A 24,023-nucleotide genomic window follows, 5' to 3' on the forward strand; every position below is an offset into this window, starting at 1 on the left:
ACACTGTGCGTTTCTTCCTTTGTTCGATATGTATATCAACAGTTTTCTTTACTGTGGTATTGTAACAGTAAAAAAATAACGTCTGCTGTTAAACAAAGGCAATATCAGTTGCTACACTGACTGCTTCTGACTACGTCAAGAATCGTGCCTTGATAAACAACAACAAACAAACCCCGCCCCTTAAACCGCGTCTTGCTCCGGGTGCTGATCGAGGATCAGCTAATCTAACCTTAATCATTATTCCGAGCGGTTTCAGAAAACGCCGAAACTGATCCAGAGTAACTGTGTGCTGGTCTACAATGTCCTGACGCTTGCCTGTCGCCTTTAGCCACACCCTCGTTTGTATCAAACGGGCTTTTATGGATTTTGACAGACGTATTCAATAACTACTAAAGGAAGAGAGCTGCCCTAGCAACTCAGTGGAGGGACCAACCGTAGGATAGATGGGCAGGACTCTAGTTTCACTGCTGGAGAAGGCTGGAGTGAAAGAAACCGAGAAAACGCGTGAGGACAGGGCAAACGAACAGCGTGGTTCTCGGAAAATAGAGGTCTGAGAAGGGACTGTCAGGTATTTTGGATGTCATTTACAGGAAAACGTGACAGGGTTAAGTTTGCAAACGTAACTTTCCAACGAAAGTATACGTGGAGCGTGGGGCTGTCCGACAGTGAGGGAGATATTATTGTTGACCATTTGTGTCCATTTGCAACGGAATGCTCTTATTGACTATATGACATAACTCAAACTGGACATGTTAGTTTTAGTATTGATAATTTGAAGGGTGAACTATTACGTTTTTATTTGCGTACATACTAATTGGAAACATTTAGCGTTATTTCTAAATGGCGTGCTAGATGTGAACATAGGGGTTCCTTTATGAAGAGCAGCGTTGTGAGAGATCAGAACTGCGCAGACTTGTTTACTCCTTGATTTATACAGGTGGGAGTGCTTCGTCGAAAATAAATGTTTCGAGAGTCATATTATGCCGGATGAATCCGTTCAGAAGAACAGAACAGAACCTCTTAATGATATCATTAGGCAGTGGTTTGGATAGAATGTTTCTGGAACGGCGACTTTGCGCATGTTAAAACTTGTTCAGTGACACCTAGCCTCCCTCAGCAAGTCCCAAGGCAAAGTTAAACGCGCAGGAAAGTGAACCAACGAGTTGCGGGTGTTCCACTATGGGACACAGGAGTGATACGCCGTGAGGATGACCCACAGAAGTAGCCCCGCAAAGGCTTACGATTTTCTGCTTAAGTTTCTGCTGGTTGGAGACAGTGATGTTGGGAAGGGAGAGATCTTGGCGAGTCTTCAGGATGGAGCCAGCGAATCACCATACGGATACAATATGGGTGAGTGACATTATCCAACATGTCATTTTTCAATACTTTAAAATAGTCTGAAGTTTGTGTCTATGTGTGAAAGCGTAGAAGATAACAGACGTATAGCTATAATCAGATATTAGTACCCTATTGTTGTGTTTCCAAATTTGAGTTGAATTTATGTATGCTATTTTTAAAGCGCTCTCATCTCTTCAGTAAGTGTTGACGCTTAACAGGACACCACGCCAATAAGCGTGACAAAACCGTGGGAAAATGACTTCTGACTCTTTCTTGAGGGTGTAATGCTAATGCCCACCTCTGCACCCTGGCCATGTCTGACTTACGTTCATCTGAATACGTAGTCTATAAACCTTGAGTTTAATTGATTGGTAGTGAAGATCATGGAGGTTGTGTTCCTCATGGGAGCAGCATAAAAATGTGAAAGTCAACAAAGCTCCTGAGTGACAGCACACATTGCCTCACATTGCACTGCCAATGCCAGTGTGTGAGTAAATGGTTCATAATAGAGGATTTAAAATTGGAGAATGAAAAGAGAAAATATGTGCCAAAATTTGTGTGTGTGTGTGTGTGCATGCGCGCGTGCGTGTGTGTTTCTGTGTGACTTAATGCATAAGCAGACAATAGCTAATAAATGGTGATGTATTTGTAAAATACATAAGGCCTTCATACATGACCCTCTTGGAATTACTTTTAAGTTGGTGTGAAATGAAAACATAGACCAGAGAGCAACTTAAAATTTATGGAGCATCAATGAATTAATCCTGTTTTATGTCAAGATTTGAAATACGACTAAACAAACCCTCTCTTAAAATGTAATGCAACAACAATTTTATAAATGGATCTCCTGTTTTTCATCTTTACTAAAGTAGGAATGTACAATTAAGAACCATTATTTTTTATGAAGCAGTAAAGCAAGCTTAATGGAAATTCTGTCATGATTCTGTAACCAACTCCAAAGCAGTTAAAGTTGTCATAAACTTAGTTCAAGACAACCACCTGAACCTGCTTTGAGGGCTTTGAGGACTAGGAGTATGAAATCAAGTGTCCAATCACTCATAATTTACAAAAATGTAACATTCATAAACCAGAGTGAAAAAACATGAGAAATAAAATGGACCGTTTTCTGCACCTGACACAGTTTTATGTGCCTCCTTTGGATTCATGCTAAACTGCAAGCCAAAGAAAAAACATAACACATTTCTTTTGTAGGTTAGTGTAGGGGAGACTTTTGTTGTTGTTAAATATTACTTAAACAAGTTTCCCAGCTCCCTTGATCTGCTCTCTACAGTAGCAAACCCCTAGCCCCCAAGACCATGTAAAGAGGTATTGTTGATGTGAGCAGTATCAACAGGGCTGTAGCTTGTGTTTTTGAAATGCACATTTACATTTTTGCACATGCCATTCAGTTGATTTAGCAGCACATGTGGAAGACTTTCATACTGAGCCTGTGTTTTGCCGTTCTTCCACAGACACAAGGTTACCTCTTGAAGAAGCACAAATGAAATATTCACCCAATCACAATTCAAATATAAAAATTTATCAATTGGCTGAGCAGAAAAAAAACATTTCTTAACAGGAGAAGCAGAAAATATAGCAGCTTACAAGAACACCTAAGAGGATGATATCAGTACTTTACATGGAATGACCCTGCAGAGAAAGAGAAAAAGAGAGTGAAGCACCCTGAACATAATGCCTGTTGCAGTATTGTCAAGGAGATGTATGAGCAGTGTTACTGCATAACATTTAGTGTCAGTGTGGGTGTCCTGAATGTGTGCATGTTATTCTACCCCGTTTGTGAGATATTGCTATGTTGGTGTAGGCCCTGGTGGCAGTCTGCTGTCCCTGAATTTCACCTCCACGCTCCCTGGGGGATGTTATTTCAATAAAACCCTTTTATTTGTTTAGATGAAGTTGTTGTGCCTGTGGGAATGAGAAAGGTTATACTGCAGAACTAATGTAACAAGACATACACACAATACAACTTTGAAAAGCAAAGGATTTGGACAACAGAAGCGTGAAACAGCTCCTCAGGCAGTGATAGTTTGCTGCATTTCAAAATAAATGTCTGAACTCTAAATAGTTTGCGATTCTAATTGGTGTCACATAGCCTGTCAGTGCACTGCAGACAAAGGTTTTTACTGTTTCATTGGATCCCACTTAAAAAAAAAAAACACATGCTCATTACAGTTCCTCTGTGGAATCCTTTTTATTTTTTGCTCAACTGTTACTTATGTGCAGTGCAGACATGTACCTTAAGATTTCCTCTTTCTGAATGTGTTCAGATTCTGGTGTTGTCTGGCTTAATTAAGAGAGTGATGTACTCAGATAGAATTCTGTGAATTAGGAGTGTAGGGTATCAAATGTATATTATGAAATTTCAAGGATATAATCCACTAGGTAACATCCATTTTAAATGTCAGGATAAACACTGACTCATGAGTAGAGGAACTTCAGTGATGTGATGCTGTACTCTTTTTGCAGAGGAGACATTGATGCTCTTTCAAGTGCAGTTTCTTTGCTTCTGTTTTTAAATTTTTTATTGCTATTGTAAGGTTTTTAGAAAACCTAATAAGTAGGTTTTAATTTTTACATCTTTTATTTTACATATTAAGAGCACAAGATAATTTTTGTCTTGCATGTCTAATGACACCGTGCTTAATTACTTTTCAGCCCTGAGTTGCATACATTTTGCCTTACACATTTTGGGACAGTGTGTGACTGATACATGGGCTCAGTGCCATGATGGATGTGACATGCTGTGATAGTGTCCCTTTTCTAGTGGTCCAAAATCAGCATATCTCGCTTTTTGACCATTACAAACTTTAGAGACCTGCATAGACCTTTAGAATCCTGCATAGACTTTCTTTTCTGGCCTGTTCTACAAAATATCTCTTTTTGTAGCTATTGAAGGCACTGGTAGCTTGCTAAATGCCCCCAAAAAATGTCACTATCTGTGACCATTTCTATCAACATCAGCAGATTTTAATAATTAATTAGCAGTGGTCACTTGAGCTATATTTTGGATTATATCCATCTTTTTGGAGTGCTGTGTTGGAGTTCACTGATATTGACATTTATCAACAATTGCTAATAAAATGACAATACTGGGACGTCATTTTATAGTTCCAGATTGGCTAAATGGATTTACATATCTCATTGAACAAACTAAATCTTTTTTTCTCTGAGACAAGAATGGCAACTGTGAGAAGAACGCTCTCAAAATGCTCAGGTGGAATTTAGCACAGCCGCACAGCTGAAACGTTTCCCTTATGAACCAAGCCCACCACTGTCCACTGTCAGGACTCTACCACTGAGTGAAGGTTTGGGATGCAGATGAGGAAAAGCCTTTTCAGAGTGTTCTTTGTGGATGGAAATGTTTATGTGGGGCGAGGGTGTCCTTTCATGTGTTCAGTGCCGATTGAGTGGAAGAGCCACAGGAACATTCTGTTTGAAGAAGATTTGGACTGGGAGTCAAGGAGCCAGCTTCCCACAGAGAAGAAAGTCAGCTTCATTATATACAGTATGTTACATGAAAACTGCTAAAGATCATTTTCATTAAGTGTAAACAAACCATGGTTTTATTCAAACTTCTTTCTGTTTGTTTTCAGAGTGCAAAAACACAATATGGGCATACATTTTCCATGATGGTAAGGCGGAAACGCCCTGGCAGAATAAAAAAAATAAACAATATGTAAAATGGTAGAGGTAGATACATATTCCAGAAGGAAGGAAACAATGCACTGGTTAACATAGTTATTAAAGACAGACCTCAAGTAAAAAGCAATATGCTTAGTCATTTCTATATCTTAATTTCAAATGTGGTCTTCTCCTACATCAGCCAAGTAGCATAACATTGCCCCCTTGTTGTTTCTTTCCAACAGTCTATAGTCAAAATATGATGTGAGGGTAGAGGACATAGAGTTTACCCTGGTTTGCATGTCAAAAAGTAACCAATGACCTTCATTTTCTCCATTAAAGTAACAGTGCTGTGCTGATATGGTAATCCTCAACAAAATAAAAAATTGTATGCCTTTCTTTCTCCATTATAGTATCCACAAAGTTCCACTGTGTTGAAACATTGAAACTTGAAATCAGAGGCAGGGCATAATATCTTTCACTTCTTCCTTTTTATCAGCATGTTAATTGGCTCGTCTACAATATGCCAAGCAACTGGGACCTGCAGTTCTGGATCTGCATGACATGTTCAGACTTGTTAGCTGTCGTGCGAAAAATCTTTGACGTGAAAGTAATGTAGTGTTCAGAAGCTTACATCTGCACCTTCAAATAACTAAGTTTGTGTTTGATTGTTCAGCCCTCTCAGCCGTACTGATAGCTTGCCAGCCATTAATGTTTTACATCTTTAAAGAGCTTCACAGAGTGTAAATACCTTTGCTCAGGACCTCCTGTCATGGTTTGTGTTTTATTCAGAGGTGCAGATGAAAACACACACATCTATGATAAAATTTATATCCGATAGAACTTCCCATTTTATTGATACATTGTACTTGATATTTTGTTTTTAGAAAGGCAGTGTGAAAACTGATATTGTTGTTTAATGTTGGAACTGTAGATTACGTAATATTCAGTTATTCAGATGGTTTTTCAAAGCTAAAAATATCTGTTAGAATCCACTGCAATACTGAAAGACCTTCTAATCAACAGGCTAGTGAAGCATGCAGAACAGTGATGGCTTTTCAGTGGAACAGCAGTGACTGGTACGGAAATGCTAGAGAACTAATTCAATCTTGATTAATTGATTATAATACCATTCTCAGGTTGTATTTTCAGTAGTATATTGTACTCCAACATTGTCTGATGGAAGGAAAAGAAAAATGATGTTGGCTTTTGTCTCAGACTACGTTGGCTCAGGTTGCTGTGGAAAATGGAATAGGCCATATGAAATTGAGTGTTTCTGAGGGGCTAAATCTGCCAGCAATGTAAGACAGATGGATCACAGGAACGAGCCTCTCTCTGCACTCAAGGTTGTGCCTTACAAGCAAGTATTGCACAAGCCAGTTCTGCTAATGAAAGTAGCGCACAGTACTGGTTTGGTTTGGATTATCATTAGATTAAGCACGTTTACAGTTAGTGCTATCCAGCTGGACGCTAGCAATGTGTCTTGTGTTAAGAATGCTTATTTTATGTGAAAATGTTGGCAGCTTACTACCATTATACAAGATTGAGTTCAGTTCTGCCAGCATAGCAAAGCCATAATTTTACAATATTTTGCAGCTGCATTGTAATTCCTATGACACCATCTCAGGGATGTCCTCATCTAGTCTTTTCTCCCTCTCACCAGGAGTAATGGTTTTGCACAGAACATTCCTAGGTCTGTGGTTCACAGTGTTCCTACCTGCTGCTACTTTAGATGGTCCCCACAGAGGAAACCTGCAGTATGAAACCCTTTTTATTTGGATGGATGTCACTTTAAATACCAGGACAGTCACTGCTTGTCCCTGTGCCCCCATTGAGAAATACATAGCAACAGTTGCTAAAGAAACCTGGAGCGATGATTCTGCTCATGTAGATGTTACATTGTAGATGACGGAAATGTTTCTGATGAGTGTAATTAATGACACAGTCTACAAGGATGGGACTGTTAGCAAGAGGAACAGTTATACAGTTAACCCTGCTGGTGAAGTCATTGAGTGAAGACTTAAAAGGGGATATTTCACAAAAAAATCGTCATTCATTCCCTTTAAAGTGAACACAATTTATGGTAGTATGTCTCAGTGAAACTGTGCTAAGCCCAAACTGCAGCACCCCTTTTCAAACTGTCTGTGTCACTGGGGGCCAGTTCCTTCTCAGGCTCTCGTTTTGGAGAATTGGAGATGCTGAAGTTACGGCACATTAAATACTTTTCCTGTCTGGCTTTGTAGAGCAGTAAGTTATGCTTGAAGGTATACTACCTTTCATACTTGAATGCAGTTCATTGCATAATCTGTACTTTCGTAGCTTCCAAAGTTCTTCTGGTGGAGTCGCTGTTAGTAGCCCTTATCCACTTAGAGCTATGAGAAATTGGAGTGTTATTTAATAAGTTATAAGTTTATTTGAACACAGAAACAACACCAATAAACAAGGTACAGTGTCCCACAAAGACGATCACATAAGAATTTGATATTGTATATACATCATTTTGCATTATGCATATAAGACATACATTTTTAGGGGCTGTTAGGATATATGACCTGACATTATAGTTCTCTAATGCAACCAAGCCTATCCTGTAAGAGTCCTCCTCATCTTTAAAAGATGTCACCCTTCTGTAAAGTGCTTATTTTGTCAAATGTAGAAATATTTTCTGGTCAACGTAGGTGAAAATGTCCGCAGTGTTCTAGACTTTTGTGCTGGTTCTTACTACCAGGCCTGTTTGACAGAGGTCAGAAGGTGGCAGGTTCCTATTTAGGGAGCTAGAGTGCTTTGCACATTTGGTCACTTGTTCTCCTGTGAAGCTGTGAGGTATTTATAAGTAGTGACAGGTGCTAGTTTGCTGAAAAGCAGGGAAGCAGGTTACTAGGATAGACTCATATCCCCATATGATTCAGACATGGTGGGGAGACCTTCCTATATTGGGCTGGTATGGCAACTGGTACTGGAGCAGAAAGGGGAAAGGTCAAATTAAGGACTTTTTTTCATTATTGTAATAAGGTGCTGTTATTAGTATTTCTATATATATCATGCAAGTAAGTTCCAAACAAGTAGAGTTCCTGTGCCATCCATTGAATATCTGTTTTTCCCAGAGGCTTTAGTTTTGTATGGGTAACCTTTTACAGAGCCTGCAAATTCCTTTAGATTTTGTATGATTCACTACCATTTCAAACTGCTGCTCTTAAAGAAATACCTCATTCATTCCCCTCTGACCTGCCAACTTGTTCATTGAAATTCCCTTTATGGGAGGAGGTATGGTTGAGATATTTGTATGTCATTTCAGGCATTCAACCACTTTTCATTAATGTTTTGTTTAATCATATAATTATTTTGACATTGACAAACCTTATTGTAATTTGCTCAGGTGCATATTGCACATACACAGTGTACCTCATGCGGTAGTTGGAGAAAGGTCTTTGGCTAGATTTAAACTGTCGTAATTGCTGGAAATTTGTAAGGGTCCGGGGGGCTGTATCTGTATCTGATAGGACTGAATGGATAAAGGCATTCATATTGAATTGTATTATGTTTCTTTGTGTCCTTGCCAGGTCTTGTGTTGTATTGAAACATTAGAAGTATTAGTTTTGTTTTTAATCCTCCTGATCCTGTATTTCCCATTAGTGTGTGGCCTTGCAGCTTTTTCATCTTCTAAATTAGCTTCTTGAGCATGCACAGATGTGCAATTAGGGATTTATGCTAAGAAGGATGGGAACAATTAATTTTACTTTTTCCCTGTTTGTTTATCTTTTCTTCTTAATGTTGCAATTAGATCTTTATTGGTAGATCTTAATCTCATACTTGCATCAACTTGAGGCTATATTCATTTATCTAGGATTGCTATGGCCGTCAACTTTTAATGATAGCCCTTGCTAATGTGACTGACAAATGCATATCTGTTTGCTTTGAACCATGGTGTCCAGTGAGTGTTAGATGACTGGTAAACAAAATCACTTTCTGCAGAGGTGTATACCTTCTGATTTAACAACACTGCAAGGTGAACAAATACTGTTAGATGATCTTTCCCTGAAGCCATAGGTGAAAAGAGCTGGTCAATGTGGAGCTGCAGGGAAATGGAACCAGATTCTGATTCACTTCCTCCTCCTCCTCCTTCTCCAATTATCTCTTTATTTCACAAATCTTTCTAGAAGCGTTGCTTTCACTTATATGATTTCACACATATCATAGCATATTATGTTAGGTCATCATTGATGATAATGATTCTATAATCATCAACACTGTGTATACTTCTGGTGCAGCACATTTCCTCATGGCACCGTATTATGATAACTGAGTTTTTATCTTTACATTACAATGCAATTAATACAGTATCCTAGGGCTGCTTTAGCAATCATTTTGATGTTGGCATTTGACAAGAGGCTTATATCAATGTAGATTGCTGTGCACACGTGAGCTCTAACTTATTCCAGAAGATGTTCAGCATGAACAGTATGAAATACATTTTCCTCAAACCACTTGGGTTTGAGCTGTAGTTTTCCCTCTCAGCCAGATTCCTGCTCTAGCGCTCTCAGTGATGGTTTCTAGGTTGACAGCACAGAAACATTTAAGGGTCAGTCAGAGCATTTCTGTGGCCAGTTTCTCCAGTCCTAGAAGCATGCCTGCAGAATCAGAAGAATTCTGCCAAGCTGCTGAGTTCACACCAGAAGCGATCTCAGGCTTCCAAATGCTGAAAACTCTCCTCTCCAAGGAAATCCTGCCCATAAACCACAATTATTAGACTTCTTGGTGCCACACTTTTTCCAAACAGAATTCTCCCAACTACATTTTAACTCAGAACATATGGAAGTACTCATGATATTTATTCTCTAGCTGGAAAATTAGATGTTAGAAAGAATACAGACTTGGATAAGTCTTATTCTCCATTTTTTTTTACCACTGATTTTTATTAACCCTGTGCACCATAGGTTTATTTCGTAACATTTGGCCTGCTGTATGCATGTTTCTACTGATCTTTGAAGGAATATTTGATGAAATATTTTTTTAAATACTCTGTCATAAAATGGCATGCAGCCACTATATGACAGACAGGATTGTACTGTAATATTCCATAACGCTTGTCATTCATAAAGTTTCATCATCAGCATAATACCACCCAGTGTGTCCTTATATGTTCCTTTTTCACAACAGTAATTACACAATTGGACCTCTAATGGAAGACCATACCATTACAAGATGACTGCTTTATACCTCATTTCCAGATTAAACTGAAAGGGTTGCAACCATCCTCAAATCTGTGACATGGGCAATGAATGACACCAGTCTGTCAATGTTGCCAATATTACAAGAATTAGAAAAAGTGGCCAAGTAGTATTTAAGGAGGAGAAGGGGGTTTTACAGATAATGATGCAAATGTGGTATCATGATAAAAAACCCATATTAGTAGAAAAGAGATTTATTCACGAGGGACACTTGTAATACACATGTGTGGAACAGTAAATAATGGCCCCTAAAGAAGGACTCAAGTCTGTTTCCAAGGCAACAGCTCAGCATATGCAGTCTGTGCTTGTGTAAGGCAAGCACTTGGCATGATTAAATTCCTTGAAACACTGACTCGAGCGAAACAGTGACAAAAGAGACCCAAATGAAGTGAAGGGACAATTCCTTGAGCTCATTTCAAGCATGTGCTGAACTCCTGTAAAACGAGTCCCATGGCCTGTCCCTCTTTCTTTAAAATCCCTTGCTCTGGATGAAGAAGGTGCACATGTATGTAGCTTAGTCTGCAGAGTCTTAAACAGATGGCTCCTGTGTGAGGAGAGCTGGGCCTGATGGAAATTGCAGGAGGGCTATCTGTTTCAAAGGGGGTGTACTGCCAGCTCACTGTAGTCCTTGCTGAAATTGAATTGGCACTGAAATAAATATTACAACCCAGTTATTACCTAGTCAGTTATTTCTTTGGCAGGAGTGTGTAATTCAAATGTCTTATTAGCTGATTTACCTCTAAAACTGCATGTTTTCTGTAGAGGATATTGTAACATTTACTAATTATAAGGTTAACAACATGCTGGAAAGCGGTAATCCTGTAGATCAATGGATTTATTGTTCTCCGAAGTTTATTAGCCACATTTCAGTATCTGATAATGCACTATCATTATTTGTCTGTGGAAATAAGACAACTTCCATCCTGTGATTCCACTGAATAAAAATATTGTCAGTATAACAATGTACTAAAGCAGTGCTAAAGCCAGATCCTCTGTAGGTCTCATTACTGCGGTGGGTTGGAATCCTTGTGAAAAGCAACCATTGCTATAGTTCGCTGGGAAATTTCCCACACATGTTGCAGGCAGAAGTTACTCATCCGTAGACCAGAGTGTGTGCAGGCATGACTGGGATGGGAAAGAGCAGGTGTGTCTTTGGAATAATAGGAGATAAGCCAAGTAAGATCTTGGTTCACCCTAGTGCTGTATTTTAAAAGAAGTTCTGTCTTTTAAATATTCACGGTCTTGGATTACTGTTCACTGGTTTTTATTTTAAACTGAAGTTAAACATTTTTGCCTTTCCAATATATTTTTACTGCAGGTGTTATTCAGGAGACTCAATTTATGTCTGCCATTCAGTGATAGAACTTGTACAGCTTTTGAGGAGGAAAAAAAAAACAGATCAAATGTTTAAATTTAGTATGTTTGTTCATTATTCAACACTTATTCAGAACCTATAGCAGTACTGGATGGCATCATGGAAGTATCATTAAGTATTAACGTCCAATGCCCAGTGCCCAAAGCACTTTTTGTAGCTTTTGAAACAAAGGAGTACATGAAAAAAATCATATTGCACTGAAAAGTATAATTGTTGGTAACAGCACAGGCACAAATATTATCTTCCACTGACTTAAGAATGTTTGTAATGTGGTATGAAGTCACTTGTGATTGGCAGATGCTGACTTGGATCTGTGGCCTGACATCCCCTGAACACTCATAAAGCCTTACACAGCCTGTTCCTGGCAGCAGGGTCTTGTTCCTGCTGGAAACCCATATCAACACAACATGGCCTCTTGGCAGAGGCTGCACTGGATAATGTAGTATCTGGCAGGAACACATTATACAGTCTGCCATTACATTGCTATGGTTTTTTTTTACACATAATAAGCTCTGAAAATTATTCTGAAAATATGCTTGGACCAGTAATACTCCCAAGTTTAATTTAAAAAAAAAAAAAGAATTTCACCCGCAGTGCTAAATAAAAGACTGTGAATGGGGCAATGAAACAATGGCAGCAAAGATGGAGATTTACAACACTTGATTTTTTTAGATAGAGGAAATAACATGCAAGGCGTGCTGATGGGTCACAAAACCCATGCGTTTTCATTCAACGGCCCTCTGAGACATGTTACTAAGGTAGTTGCCTTTTTATGGTAATGTTGGACTTAAGAGCTATGAAATGTTTCCCTTTATATTGCTGTCCACTGGGAACTATGAGTTAAATGCTTTGATATACTTTGATGCAGTATATTTTATCACTGAAAAAGCAGAGAGGAGTCAGTGCAATTATCTCATTGAGAACTGACATGTCATTCTGGAGAGTACGTCATGATTTGTCCATACTTGCTCTTGGCCTGGGGAAGGAAGGACTTGCGCTGGGCTGGTATCTTTCTATATCGTTTGGTATGTGGGAGTTTTATCTAAAGGCAGGAATTCAGCAGCGCAGTGATATCTGAAGATGTGTTTACTATAGCCTCTGGGGCAGTACACATTTTGATAGGTTGTGCTGGATTTGTGTGCTGAGGCGTTGGGCTCATCAGCCTCAGGGTCTCTGAAGGAGACACTGAGTGAAGGGAAACCCAAAGCCAGATTACATATGCCTCTGATATTTACTGAGCGGAGGCAATGCCAGGCCATTGTTTCACATTACGCCGGCTTTAGTTGGTGATCACAGAGCACAGATGTTTGCTGTTGCCCATCCGTTGATGCAGCAAGGTAATCAATAGTAATTGAGGCTTAGTAAACATATGCACTTCGCTAAAAGTACATAGTAGAATTGAGGGATACCCTGGAGAAACTTCATTTTCAGAAAATGAATGCTTTGCTGGAAGATGTTAATGGAAAGTGTGGATTATCATGTTATTGGTTATATTTGATAATACCAAGAAGGGGATTACAATGAAGGTGGAAACTGCAGTTTTGGAGATACTCATACTGTTTTGAATTGGTAAAACAAGTTATTTAAAGGGTCGTCTTCCATGTTTATAAAGGTGCTTTTCAGCATGCATGAATGTACAAATAAGCCCATCAGGTTGCAACCTTGAAACAGAACATATAAAACAGATATTGCTTTCAGAAGATGAAAGGCATGTATGTTCCTTGGCTGTCGTAATTAATCCACGTGTTCGCTCAGTGGCTTTGTGGTTCATTTCATAGGTTAGTTTGCAGGAAGCAGCACAACATGGCTTTCCCTTCCACTTGTGTGACATGCAGAGGCACACTGATACATAAAAGGTGACCACAGGTAGGGAAATATGTGGTATTGGTGTTACAATTGTTATCAGCTCAGCCATGAAGATCAGTGATTTCACTTTACACTCATTTAAATGCTTTGCTTCCCTTTGCATAGGAGGACAGCGGCACTGTGAAATAAATGCGTCTTCCCCAAATGGCCACATGTTTTGAACACACATTAAATGCGGTCACGGCAGTATTTTGTGAAGTGCTCTGAAGTGTGGTTGATTTAGGACAGCCTGCTGTATCTGCTGTGACCTTGACTTGCTGCGGTCTCCGCTCAGACGTCTTACTAATGCAGCCGCAAATGTGACGCAGCTTGGCCTGAGTACATCAGTGCTCTCTGAGGTGGAAGGCTTCTCCTGCAAGACATTCTCTGACATCTATCCAATTTGATAGAGTGCAAGACATGCTCTGGAGCCCGGATCAGACTCGCTGGGTGGGGGGTTATCTCTCTGAAGTGTAGCTGACCTCTGACATCCAGCCAATGCTTGGCCATGAGGAATGGTCACACAGGTGGAGGGGTTGAGCGGGGGATGTCTGGCATTCCAAGCCATCAGCTGAGTGTCTGCTGACCCCCATTCCGCTCTATGATACCTCAGACTGTGGGCTTTGTTCATAAGAAGGGAAACTTGTTTGTGAAGGCATTTGCTTCACTTTCACGGTGTCTGAGGTTGTGAATGTGTACTTATGTGACATTTTCAGCCATTTCCCCTGCAGGGGTACATTGTGCAGCCAAGCCAATGATGATATATACATATGCAAGTAATGCCACACAAACAAGTAAAGATGAACAAGAATATATAATATTAATGTTAAGATAGGCTGTTGCCTTGAGACAGATTGAGCGGAGAGCAGTAAGAAGTTAAAGTAAGCAGTTGAAGTTCTCCCTCTGTACCCGATGAAATTTATCTTAGCAGAGACCCTATCCATTATATTCTCCCCATGGGGTGTAGTGTGCTTGTCAATAGCAGAAGAGACATGTCTCCATCTGTTACCAGATTCAAACATTAGGCAGGAGACCACAAACACTCATCCATCTCCAGGGCTATCTGATTAATGTGTTTGGTGTGAGAGTTTGAGGTTGTTTGTGTATATTCATCGATTCTATGCATGTGTAAAAAGGATGGCTTTCAAACACACACACACACACATATAAAATAAGGTTCACCCATTTAGAAAGGTCAAATTGTGCTTGGAGGATTGCTTCACATGCTTTCAGAATTGCCCAACTCTCTATCACTAGTTCTCACATCGGTGGCGTATAACTGTCCGTTTGTTTATGTTATGTAATCTGGCTGAGGTGCCCTGGATACATGCTCTATTTCAACATTATGTTTGTAAAGAGGAAGCACAACCCTCCCCCCTCCTCCCCTCCTCACACACAAATACACACAAAAATCATGATCTCTGCCGTCACCTGTAACTTTTTTTTTTGTTTTGATCTACATGAAGAAGTGTCCCTTTAGACTTGAATCACATGTAACTCCACAATTCTTGACTCAGGGACTCGTGGAATGTACTGGCGGTAAGAAGCCCTCCGATCACCGTTTTCATGATTTAGCAGCAGTGTCCTCAGATCCCCTAGTTTCAGCAATGGCAGAGGGGCGTAAGATTAGAAGGGAAGAACCTCCCTTCGGTCTTGCTTTTCCCCTCACTGAAGTGACGCTCCCCTGGAGAAGGCAGTGACGCTGCCAGCCATCTGAAGGCCTTGTTTTGATGCGTGTCAGCAGAGATTATAATTACAGTCATAACCTCTTATGTAATGCGGCTTCTCCCCGCGCAGGGGTCACGTACGAGATGTCGCAGTGCGCGGGGAGAACAACTGGCACTACAGGCGGCAGCTGGATCCCTGCCACTGAAGGCCTGCAGCATGCTGCTGTGTTTATTCGGCCCCTGCACTCATCTGACACTCTCTGCCCACGTGTCGCTGTGCACTGAGGCTTTCATTAAGCTCTGAAAGCCACAGAGTGTTCCCCGCTTTCTGCATGGAGAAGAGCCGTCTCGTCCGGGTGGAGCTTTGTTTGAAGGTGCTGTGGCTCCCGACACCGGCCCGAAAACGCCTCTGGCGTTACTCTGCGGCCTATTTTTAGCAGCTAAATTGCCGCATTTTATTGTTGTACAGTGATCTGTGGCTCGCCGTGATAACCTCAACTGATACGGGACAGGGCACATGACCAAGTGTAAGCAGATATTATCAGGGTTGGTCTGTACTTCTCGGTGGTTGAGCAGGGCCATTTGGCTGAGAGCAGCAGCAGGCCGGAATTGGAGGGAACAATGAGGCCATCAGTCAGTGTCTTGTTTAGGTATCGGTGTACCTCTCTAAGAAAACACAGAGATAGTTCAGGTCATGATCGTTGGTATAAATACTGTGAATGAAGCAAGCAGTGAGAAACAAACTGGACACAGAGTTTATTTTAAAGGGCCAGTGATGTGAAGGGTCTTTTGCTGTTGGTAGAGTTGTCTAGTGAAGAGCCGGTTAACATTGGGAAGCCCTCCACTAATAGCATATGTGCATGGGCTAACCCTCGCAGGAAATTCATCAACAGTTATGGCATAACAGAGCACAGCAATGCTCCTGCCCAGTGGCCCAGTGTGATTGTTTTTTTGTTTTTTTTCTAGATTCAGATCTGTCTGTCTCTCTCTCTCTCTCTCTCATTTTCCACTCTGCTGCTCGTGTAAAGCTCTCTTTATTAAATCCATGAGAAACCTTGTTGGGGAAACCTATCACTGCCTGGTAATGAGAGAAAAAAATATCTTCATAGATTAACACCCACATCAAATGAGAGGACGTCACACCATGAATCCTTGACTGTTCCTGTTACAGTGTTCTAAATTTGTAAGGAATGAATCAACACAGCCACCCACACAGGAAGGAAAAAGGTGTACCATGGTCAGATATTGTGAAAAACAAAGAATTAAATTGCAGATTTCTGCCCTCCATTTGATTTAAGGGTCAAGTGTGAATCTCAGTCTTTACAGTGAAATAAATTCAGCTCTCTACTTTAACAATACTAACCTGTCATTTAACACTTTGTGCTTTTCAATAGTCCTGTGTGTGATTTATCTTGTTGAAAAGGATGGAATTCAAATTAAATTTTAATGGGAAATCACTTCTTTTAATCAGGCTTGTATTTGCCTTGCAGCCATGTCCAGATCACCTACTGGCATTTTGTTAATGCTTTTTAACTAAGATGAGTTGAACCCAATTAAAACATGAAACAGATGTTAGATGAAAAGGGAATGGATTGTGACATTTTCCCTTACATCAAAAACAATCAAGATCCTTGTTCTGTCTACTGAATTTTGCGTCAGCTTTGTGTACCATCAGCTGTGCCTTCAGCGTCCTCCCTTTTTGCTTAGTAGCTACACACAATTAACTTTTAAAGCAGTAACATCCAAAAACACCTTCCTGCTGCTGGGACCTTCCACTCCATCACCCTCAGGTTGTGGCGGTCTGTCAGGTGGATCCTGAATTTGGAAAGTTGCCCTTAAGAACAAGCAGAAGCAGAGGGTTTGGGCTTCATGGATTTTAAAGGTGCTTTTGAAAGCTTCAGTGGGCAGTCTGAAGTAGCCATCTCTCTCTCTCTCTCTCTGTCTCTCTCTCTCTCTCTTTCTCCTTGTAATGACAGGAAAGGACATCACAATAGCACACACAGTGATAGTTACCTGGCTGCACCATCGCCTTTGTCCTGCTGACCCTTTTATTTCCCTTCCTGAATAGGCAGAATGGAAGCAGAAGGCTTCCGTTCCAGCGGCGCCTCTCCCGTATCTGCAGGCATGCGTCTCAGCACGTGAGGGGCTGGGAGCTGGATGTACCCCCCCCCACCCCCCCCCCCCCCTTTCTCTCCCTCTCTGTGTTCACGCATGCACTTTCAACTCCGTTTATATCTTTGCACAGCGCTGTGTGTGCCATCCTCCAGGCTTTCATAATTCATAAGGAGGGTCTCTACAGAACCTTTCAGTGGTAAAACATATGGGAATGTAAACAAGGGCACGTGTGACTGAACGTGCTCTGGAGAAATATAGTGTGTGTGTGTTTGTGTGCAGTAGGGTTGGACGATACTGTCCTGGAAAAAGCATCCTGATGCCTTATATTAATATATTATATTATCGTTGCTGGTGGAGTATCTGTGAGCAATATGTGTGTGTGTGAGTTGGCGGGGGTGACAGTAATGTAACAAACTTCTCTAAAGGGTAACAGCTTTCACATTACATTATAACAACATTTTTTAATATTATGTACTATTGTGAAATATTGTTATATTAACCTAAGAAAATTTACATATTACAACCTGTACATCCGTTACAGTTAGTCACATTATTTAAGAATAAAGCTATAAGGTGATGATTCAACCATGCACAGCATAGTGAAATCAGAGTGAGAACAAAGGTTCGTCATATTCCTGTTTGTCAGTGAACCTTGTTTCTTGCAAAGCTGACAGGCAACGTCTTTGGCATGAGCTGGCTCTCCTCTTTCATTAGGTTGAAACCGGAGATGGTCCCAAACGACCACAGTTGTAGGTTTTTTGTTGCTTTTTGTAAAACAATGTTTGTTCTTACATCCACCCTCAATCCTTGCCATGTACGCTAATGTTAACTAAGTCTAGTGAGCAAAAATAGGTGAGTCTTTTTAGTACTGTGAGCACGCAAATAATAGTACTACCAGGAGATTGAAGAGAGACCAATGTTAACTGTACATAAGCAACTTCATCCCTTCCATTCAGCAGTGTAGTATATCAAAGAGTGAGCTAGGACCACACATGGCTGCTTTACCTGGCCAAATCTGGAAGAACAGGCAAAGATTAGGCAGCACAGTTTACAATTCCACTTGTTTGTAGGATTAAGGGAGGGGTAGCACTTATCATGGTTTTGATTTCACTACATTAACAGGCAGAGGCAGCATAAACCTTTGAATGCTAGTGTTTTTGCTTGAAAATGTCAACGTTTCTAAGTTAATACCAGTTGTTGAAGACACACATACATATAAAAGCATGCACACATCAGAATATCATTCCACTTTAGTTGCATCATATTTGCTGAAACTTGCAGAGGACTGGTAAATGGGATATGACTTTTGATTTGACTCCCAGTCTCTTAGGTGTCTGAAACTATCTAACGCAACATACTTTAAAAAAAAAAATCTGCTGGTCAGTCTACACTTAAAAGGAGGACCTAGCATTGATGTATCTACTGTTTTAGCTTGCCTGCATCCACATTATATTTATTCATTTAACAGATGTTATTATCCAGAGCTTGTTGGTCCATTACATTTTTTTTTTTTTTTTTTTTTTTTTACAATTTTACAATTTTTACAAACTCACCATACTGTTATGCACAAATGCCATGTTGATGGAGACAACCTAACAGGAGTGAAACATGAATGTACTCTGACAGCAGTCACAAAGGGCACCATTAATTAAGTACCTGTGGCATTATGGATGTTAGTTTTAGGTGAGAGGTGACTTTAGCCTGCAACTGCATGCTATCCCTATTGATTTGCACCAAAGTTTTGATTCTAATGTGAGCCACGAAAGAGATGAGCAGAGCTGAAATGTGAATTTTGGTAGGCTCGGCAAACTGAACTACAGCACTTTGGATAAGCTGGAGTGTCCTACCAGCACATGCAGTGAGCCCAGCAAGTAAAGAGTTATAATAGTCCAGACGGGAGAGCGTGAGGGTCTGGACTAGGAGCTGGGTTGAGTAGGAGGTGAGAAATGGGCAGATTAGTTGGATGTTGTGTAGAAAGAATCCACAGCTCTGGGTCACTGGCACTATAGTCATGGTGAAGGACAGCTTGTCGCATGAGGTTGTAAGAGAGGGTAAGAGAGAGATCTGAAGGATGAAGGTTTGGCTGGGAGGTAGAACAGCTTGGATCTGGTTTTAAATGCCCATTAGTCATCCAGTTGGAGATGTCATTGAGGCATGCACAGAGGCATACCAAGATTTGTTTGTCAGAGGGAGGAAAGGAGAAAGATTTAGGTATTGTCAGCATTGCAATGATGAGAAAAGCCATGAGAGGAAATAACAGACCCAAGGAAGAACATGAGGGCACTAATCAGTGATCCTTGGGGTTCTCTTGTCAAAAAGGTGTCAGACAGAAACAGAGTCAGTAAGAGGACATGGTGGTCAGTTGTGTCAAATGCAGCAGTTCAAACCAAGAGGATCCGGATCACACAATGAAGTGGGATAGATGGTTGGATACTGCATTGGATACTGAAGAGTTCAAAAGAGGAATGGGAGAAGGGAAACCAGAGTAGTCAGAATTAGGGTCCTTAAGTAGACGAATGCCATAAGCCTATTTGAAGGCAATTGGGTAACACAGTGGTTAAGGAGCCATTTATCAGGAAGGGAATCCATGGAAGACTTTCAGGTTTGGAATAGAGGACAGGGGATTGGATCTGTTGGACAGGTGCAAGATGTCAGCACCAGCAATGAGTCGAAATGCTCAGAGAGGAGGCTAGGTATGGTGGTAGTTGATGGGAGGCAGAGAGACTTTGCTGTAGGTTGCTTGTAGGAGCTGCTGATGTCATTTCAAAGAACAATGCCGTAAGTAGAGAGATGGGGGCAAGGAGTTAATATGTATTAATGGCTTGTATTTTACTTTGGTGGTAAAAATCCTTTGCAGATAAAGCAGAGAAAAGAAACTGGTAGGTGGTTCAATCAGTGGGGATGTTTTGTTTTTTTAATTTGCTTTCAGCTTATTGTAATTTGATTCATTCAACATCGTTTCTTACAGTGAAAGTGTGTAGAATTTTTTCAGTATTGTTAATTAATTAACTGTGCTGATTACTCACATTATTTCCCACACACATAGTACAGCTCAGTAAAATTGATTAATATGTGGTTTACCATTTCAGTCAAAGCCATGTAATAAAAACTGCATTCCAGTGTGTATTTTATTTTTTATTTCACACTGCATTTACTATACATTTTTGACCAATGCCTTTGGAATGTGTGTTTCAGTAAAATAATCTGACCGAACGCTACAAATGATCCTCTTCATATTGCTTCAGCCCCGTATTTATTGTTACTTTTTCAAGATAAGGACATTTATTTTGCTTTGATAATTAATGGGGTGGCGGATATAAGGGGGAAGATAAAGTATTTGTTTTAGTAACATTGTCTGTCGGCAGGTGTGGACATTTGAAACACGATCAAGCGCCAAACCCTTGGGGCACAGAAAAGCAGGCATTCCAGTGTTGGAATTTGTATCTACTTTTTGAAAGTATTACGTTTCTGAAGTAATCTGTGCTGTCCTGTGTGTGTGTGTGTGTGTGCGTGTGTGTGTGTGTGTGTGTGTGTGTGTGTGTGTGTGTGTTTGGAGGGGAGAAGAAGACATACTGTAGAGGAGAACTGTCTCCATGGTTCCTATGATCTCAGCAACTGAGACCCCTACTGTGTGTTCACCTTCAGGCCCCTTTGAAGTAGTCCTACACAGGGCTTATTGGATAAACATCGGCTTGGTGGACTGTGGTCAGAAGTGGGAGGGCTGTGCCATGAGCGACAGTAGAAGTGGTCCTGAACCCCAAAGCCCTGATGACCCCCCGCACATGTGTGCCTCAGTGGTCACATGATTGAGCGGGGTAATGCCAAACTCGTTTACTGTCATTACAAAGATCTGGTGCACTGTGCTTTTGGTTACCCAAGTGCCCCCATTTCTGCCACAGTGTCTCATCACTGTTTTGGAATGTGATATTTTAATGGTTTGACCTTTAATACATACAAAAAAGGATATTAAAGGATATTAAAAGGATATTAAAAAAATACCACAGGAAGAGACACAAAATTATATATTTCTACTCAAAACGTGGGTTATCAGTGCAATATCACTTTAAGCAATTTGTGGTTGTGTGAGTGTTTCTGTTTGTGTGCTAGAGATTTGTGGAATTGCAGATGCTCAGGGGTGTAATTAGTGTAGAATGCTATAATGAGTGTGGAGACCCCTCGCTGCTTGAGTCCCACAGGGTTCCAGCAGGTGTCACCCCCTGTGCCTTCAGCTCTCACAGGGACACAGGCACTAAACTTGCGGTAAAGACACAGCCGAAAGGGTAACACCCCAGAGCCGAGACTTTGAAGTCACATCACTGACATGTCAAGAGCATCATGTTGTGCAAAGTCACACAGAGATTTTTGTTTTAAACCAGGCAGACTATTCCCCTTGGCAACAGAAACACAATACAAGTTTTTCACAGTTACAGTCACATTTGTCACCCCGTGGTTTAAATGATTACGATAACAGGGTAAAAAAAAAAACATATCCCCCCGTGACAGGCTGGGGAGGGAGCACAGAGGACGGGCGAATATAGAGGTTGGGCACAGGGGGGCGGTTGTCTTGGAGATATTGCTTATTTGGCTTCCCATATTTAAATGCACATGAATCAGCTCTCCATCTTCCTGTGTATGCAGCTGAAGTGGGAATTTATGTACTGATTCTGTATGATTTGAAACATTAATCTCCTCAATCTGCTTCTCTTTTCCTCACATTTGAAGCCCTGTTAAAAGCCCCCTTTGCTCATCCGTTACTGTCACTTTGAATTAGCTGCTGTGCGAGCTTCAGTCTGTCACACAGAATGATCTTTAGAGTGACATGGTGACACAGTAACTTAGCCATTAAGGGCTGTCTCACTTCTATTAATGCTCCTCCTCTGTTTTGTCATTCAAAGGAATCGATTACAAGACAACCACTATCCTGCTTGATGGACGGAGGGTTAAACTGCAGCTCTGGTAAGTTCAGAAAATTTAAATTTTTCTGTAACCTTTACATGGGAAAATGCAAATCACTCATTAGGCTTTTTAGCATCGCTCAATTAACCAATTATTCCAAAGTTTGTTAACACAAATTTAAGATGAATAAATTTCAATAGCAAAACCAAATAGAGAAAAGAGAACATAAAGAAAAGACCAGGAATATCTCATAATTCGTTGTTACTGTCCTGCCCCCCATGGGACACGTTAGGAGCTGTGATATGCTGTGCAAAGGGTTGTTTCACCGTGCATAGCTGTAAGTGAGTTTGCAGGTGGCTTATATAACATTTCATTTTTACATTTATCATATTTATGAAAACATAGGAAAAGTTTCCTAAAATACAACTTGTAAAGCCAAGTGTCTCCTCACCAACATATATAGTAGTCTGGTGAGCCTTGGACTTACACATGAGGCTACAGTGCTGTAGTTGTCAGTGGCTGCAGAATGCTTTCAGTAAGTTAATGTTGATCTCATTATTGAAAGAATAGCGTATTGACACTAAGAGAAGCCTGGAGCCTGATGTATGAATCGAAGCTGCTTCTAGAGAATGCGCTGCATGAGAAGGCACTCATCAGACACAAAATGCAAAGCATGTGCATTCTATTTCTTAGTACGTAATTATAGATGTGCTCCACCAAAAGCATTCAATCTGCAGAATGCAGTTGGCACACACATTGACCGAAGAGCAGCAGCATTCTCTTCACTGCATCTCAGATTTACTTCATACAGCTGATCATCGAAGTTTGGACTTTAAGTTAAATAAATATTGAATGATTAAATTAGGAACTGCACATGACGTCCCAGGGGACACAGTGCCTCAGCAAATGTTTTTTTTTTTCATTCCACCCATGTCCCCAAGCTGCACAATAATTACATCTCTGAAATACTACTTTGGAAATGATTTAACACATTACTCCTCCCCACAGACTCTTGTCTAGAAACAAGAGCAAATGCAACATAAACTAATCACAGCAGAAACTCTCATCTCAGTCAGAAATCACACAATGAATTCCAAGGGGTGTGATGAGCACCTACAGAAAACTATAACAGTTTACTCTTGGAAACATGAGGCTTCTCTCAGAGGCTTGCAGAATGATATGTAGAAGTGTAAAAGAAAATGTGATTTCTCCTCGTCATATACAGTCAAGTATATACAGTCAAGTCTTTTGTTAATGGTCTTTCTTACATGATAAAACAGCTTTGATATATAAAAGTGGCAATGGTGATGATGGGTCATTCTGACATCTATAATGATGAGTGCAAGCTGTTAATTAGTCTGTGCTCTGCTCTGACAGACCTGGAAGAGAAATGAAAAGTAAAAGAAAGCTTATCAACTTATCAGAGTATTAGATGGCCTCCAGTGCTGGCTTTCTTAATCTCTGCCAACAAGGAGGTGGTAGAAGGTAGTTTATTGATTTAGGTTTGACACCTCCAACTCCTTGAACTCTTTGAAAACCTTTCCCAAGCGTCTTCCTGAGGGGTTCCCCAATGCCTTAAAATTAATCTTTTAGGCCTTACATATCTGTCTTAGTAGCCAAAACAGTGAATGGAAACTTTGAATCAAACATGGACATAACGACAAGCAATGGCAAGCACAATGATCCCATTATTAATTATGGTAAATATTTCCTGTGGCCATTTTGCTGAAATCTTATTCAGGCTAACTTGTAATTCTTCTGAAGTAATAGGTTCAGGCACTCTGCTATGAAGATCCTTATCAGATACCAGCAAAAGTTCTTTATGTCCTAAATGTTGGTGGCGACAGTGGCTCAGGAGGTAGAGCAGTTGACTGGGGATTGGAAGGTCCCTGGTTTGAATCTGGCTCGTCCTGGCAGAGT

At 40.5% G+C, this 24,023-nt stretch overlaps 1 protein-coding gene across 1 annotated transcript in view; it reads left to right on the top strand.

The window, feature by feature from the left end:
- Nucleotides 1-242: 242 nt before the first annotated feature.
- Nucleotides 243-24,023, top strand: part of rab40b (RAB40B, member RAS oncogene family) — a 36,442-nt gene continuing 12,661 nt past the window's right edge. The window contains exons 1-2 of the mRNA XM_036525346.1: nucleotides 243-1,350; nucleotides 22,103-22,163. Coding sequence (XP_036381239.1) covers nucleotides 1,209-1,350; nucleotides 22,103-22,163 — 203 coding nt within the window. The 5' untranslated portion in view covers nucleotides 243-1,208. The remainder of the gene's footprint in view (nucleotides 1,351-22,102; nucleotides 22,164-24,023) is intronic.

The sequence above is a fragment of the Megalops cyprinoides genome, chromosome 1 (assembly GCF_013368585.1).
Source record: "Megalops cyprinoides isolate fMegCyp1 chromosome 1, fMegCyp1.pri, whole genome shotgun sequence".
Classification (NCBI taxonomy): domain Eukaryota; kingdom Metazoa; phylum Chordata; class Actinopteri; order Elopiformes; family Megalopidae; genus Megalops; species Megalops cyprinoides.